This window comes from Pinus tabuliformis, chromosome 9 (genome assembly GCF_031772625.1).
Source record: "Pinus tabuliformis cultivar Carrire ecotype Pingquan chromosome 9, CPIR1, whole genome shotgun sequence".
NCBI lineage: Eukaryota > Viridiplantae > Streptophyta > Pinopsida > Pinales > Pinaceae > Pinus > Pinus tabuliformis.
In genome coordinates, this window is record NC_142307.1 from 630,157,569 (window position 1) to 630,161,426 (window position 3,858).

Sequence of the window (3,858 nt, forward strand, 5' to 3'; positions counted from 1 at the left end):
AAAAATAATGTTTAAAGAAAAACATTATTCTTTCCATATTTGTCCCGCTAGTTGCATTATTTATTTAAATAATAAATAATTAGAATATAATATTTTATAAAAATATATGAAAATAAAAAATAAATTATTCAATATTTATTACATCTAAAAGATATTGAAATACAAATGTCTTTAATAATAAAAAAATTATTGAATCGTCTGAGGGACCATCTTCATTTGAAATCCAAACTTCTTTAATAATAAAAAATCCAATTGCAGGGGAAAAAGATGTTTTTGGCATCTAAAGTCCGGTAGAAGGGGCGATGAACGAAGACAAGGGATCACCGCTTCATAGATTTAATATCATAAAATAAGAAATTGGGCTAAAGTTCATCAAAAAGCCAATCTATGTAAACTTTATAAATTCCTCAATCTAATGCCCATATCACACAAATTGGAGGAAGATGTCTTGTGCAATGGATGCCCAGACCCAACAGCTCAGTAGTATTATTGAGAAGCTCATATCCAATGGCGTGAACAACAATGAGGTGCAGGACAGATATGTCTTCCCTCCCCACGAACGACCACAGAAGTCCGAGATGTCTTTCTCTGAGAGCATTCCTGTAATAGACCTAAAAGACCTGGATGGCCCTAACAGAACCACAGTAGTCCATGAAATCCGACGTGCATGTGAAGATGATGGTTTCTTTCAGGTACACACCTCAATCCGTAACTAACAATTCTCGCTTCCCTCAAATGCTTAGACTCTTGTTTGATTTTCTGTGACACTTGTGTCTATACATCTCTGTTAATATCTTGGTATTGATATAGTGACTAGATCAAGTTTCATATGCGATGACTAAATTTTTCGTTAAATATCAGATAGTGAACCATGGGGTGCCAGAGAATGTCATGAAAAGCATGATGGGGGTAGCCAAAGAGTTCTATGAAATGCCCGTGGAAGACCGAGCAGGCCTCTACTCAGAGGACGTAAAGAAGCCAGTCCGTTTTTGTACAAGCTTCAATCCCAGCAAAGACAGGGTTTTCAACTGGATCGACTATCTCACGCAGCCTTGTCATCCTCTGGAGGAAGTCATCGGCTCTTGGCCTGAAAAACCTGCAGGTTACAGGTAATCCGCAAAAAATTACCGATTATAAATGTGTAAGACAGAACACTAGAATTGATTCACCTTAACCCATCATGAAAAGGTGTAACTGGTTCGACTTGAGTTTTTGTTGCAGAGATATTGCGGGTAAGTACGCTGGTGAGATGAGAGCGCTGATATTAAGGCTGTTGGCTGCAATTTCAGAAGCTCTAGAGCTGGATTCGGATTACTTGAACAGAATCCTTGGGAAACATAGCCAACTGATGACTCTAAATTACTATCCTTCATGCCCAAAACCAGATCTTACTCTTGGTATACCAAAGCATTCAGATGCAAGTGCCCTCACCGTGTTAATGCAAAACGATGTCAGTGGCCTGCAAGTAATCAAGAATGGAAAGTGGGTTGCTGTAGAACCCATACCAAACGCGTTTGTGGTCAATTTGGGAGATCAACTGCAGGTTAGAAAGAATGAGAAAATCTATATAGTTAATTTTTCTCGATGTGCAAGAATTTGATAGTATTCATTCAATTTGATTAGTGTGTAATTTTTAATGTATTAGGTTGTGAGCAATGGGAGATTTAGGAGCGTGGAGCATCGAGCAGTAACAAATATGTACAGTGCACGCATATCAGTTCCCACTTTCTATATGCCTTCAGACGATGCTTTTATTGCTCCTGCCACAAGCATGGTGAATGAACAGCAGCCGGCTGTTTATCGAGGATACAAGTTTGAAGAGTTTTTGGGTGCTTTCTACAACCAGGAGTTAAAGGGAAAGAGTGTGCTGAATCGTTTCAGCATCTAATGGAAGATGATTCCTGTGCGATGGTGGAGCAATAAATAATTTGAATAGACATTTGCCTTTGCATTTGGTACATGGGAGATGGTGGAGCCATAAATAATTTGAATAGACATCACTATATGCGTCCCATCACGGACGTGTTTTTTCAATGCACAACATTCATTGGATGTTAATTTTTTCATTATGATCAAATTTCATAAAAATTTTAATTACTTAAACAAGTATGATGTGGATGGGTTCCGTATGAGTAATTTAAGTTGGTCGGAAATTCTTTTAATGGAAAAAGTAAATTTTGTTTAAAAATTAAATTTCATACAACTTTTATGATAGATATCGTGTGGATTGGTTTGATATTATTAATTTTAATTTTAATTTTTTGTATTTTAAAATTTATTTATTTAAAAACATATTTATTTAAAAAATATACCTTACATGTATTACATTTTAAAAGGTATTCAACTATTTGAGAGACAAACATCATTTGAAATACTATTTGATTTTTTTATAATAATGGTGGTTTAATTACTTCATACCATCTGCTCTCAGTAGGATAATGGTATTATTTTGTTATTTCTCTTTTCTCGCCACCATCTATAGCTCAGAATTGGCAAACTAGGGTTTAAAGAATTGTGTTGAAATTTTTTTTGCACGTTTTGGAGCCGACAAGTACTCTCAGGTTTAACCATGTCGTGGCTTCAGACTCCTGAAAATTAAGGAAGTAAGCCCTCTGCATCTTGCTTTGGTTTTAAGAGTACTATTTCCCCACCTGTCTCGGAGTGCACCTAATTTCTTTCAGATTGGAATTGAATCTCTTGCTGGACTTACAGGTGTCCACAGACTTTTGGTTCCAAGTAATTGTTACAAATTAATTTAATTCTTGGTCCTCTTCTTCGACATCTATTTCAATCTTAATTTTCTTTTGGGGGTTTACAGTTGCAGGACGTGGGTTGCATGAGCCTACGGCTCGCACAGGTACTTTTTGTAGTTGCAATTAGACTTTGATTACTTATGTTTTGTTTTCATATCTATTGCTCAAATTCACTTTTGATGACCGGTACTTTTCTAATGGTTATCAGGTTTGCCCTCTACGGTTTTTCTAATCGATTTTGGCATTTTACCGTAGTGACCCGCTTAGGGTTTACTAGTTTCATATCATAAATCATTTAATTGCTTGTCTTTCGAGGTCAGACACTCATTTCCGTGTTTACCCATGCTTCTTACCGGGCTCGGGCTCGGGCTCGAGCTGGGGCTCGAACCTGGGTTGTTACTTGTTTGTAGGTTTTAAAGTAAAGGGCTATGCATTTGAAAGCCCCAACTCAGTATTTTACTGTAGTTTTGTCTATATGAAGACTCTTATTTTCTTAACAACATATACAAGATTTAATAGATTATTATCGTTATTTCTTTGGTTCAATTGTTATCTTTTCCTAGGTACACTCTGCGGATTTATTCATCTGTCGGTCATAACCCGAGTTTATTATACGTACATGTACATGTATGTATATATCAGTTTGAATCACTTTGTATGAACATTCTTCTGGTTGATTAATGATTTACAATTTAGAAGCAGTCATTCGGCTTCAGCCCTTAGGTTTAATTATATTTTAAGGGCTCAATTATATATCCAATATCACTTATTAGTCCCTTCCTTCGGCGTGCACGGACTCTAGCGATCGTTAGAGCTTTGAGGAGCCATTAATCAGACCAAAAATTCATCCGCTCTTTTTAAATTTAGCTAAACTTTCAAAGTGCAATTTCTCTTAGCCAAAATTTTGTCTAAAGTTTTGATTTCGACTTCTTATTGGAACCTTCACTTATCCGACCACTTTAGATATCCAACAAACTTACTTTATCCAAAGCTTTGAGAACTCATGTATTTTTTTTTAACTTTTATGTAAAGTTTGAATTTTTTTAACTTTTATCCAAAGTTTGAAATTAGTTTTGGATGGCTATACATGTTTTGAGAACTCCTT

At 35.8% G+C, this 3,858-nt stretch overlaps 1 protein-coding gene across 1 annotated transcript; it reads left to right on the forward strand.

Moving 5' to 3' along the window:
* The first annotated feature begins 383 nt into the window (after positions 1-383).
* On the forward strand, positions 384-1,939 carry LOC149150205 (protein DMR6-LIKE OXYGENASE 1-like). Its single transcript, XM_089439023.1, has 4 exons — positions 384-692; positions 862-1,109; positions 1,222-1,543; positions 1,646-1,939. The coding sequence occupies exons 1-4, from the start codon at positions 444-446 to the stop codon at positions 1,886-1,888; spliced, it is 1,062 nt and encodes a 353-aa protein (XP_089295149.1). The 5' UTR covers positions 384-443; the 3' UTR covers positions 1,889-1,939.
* Positions 1,940-3,858: the final 1,919 nt, after the last annotated feature.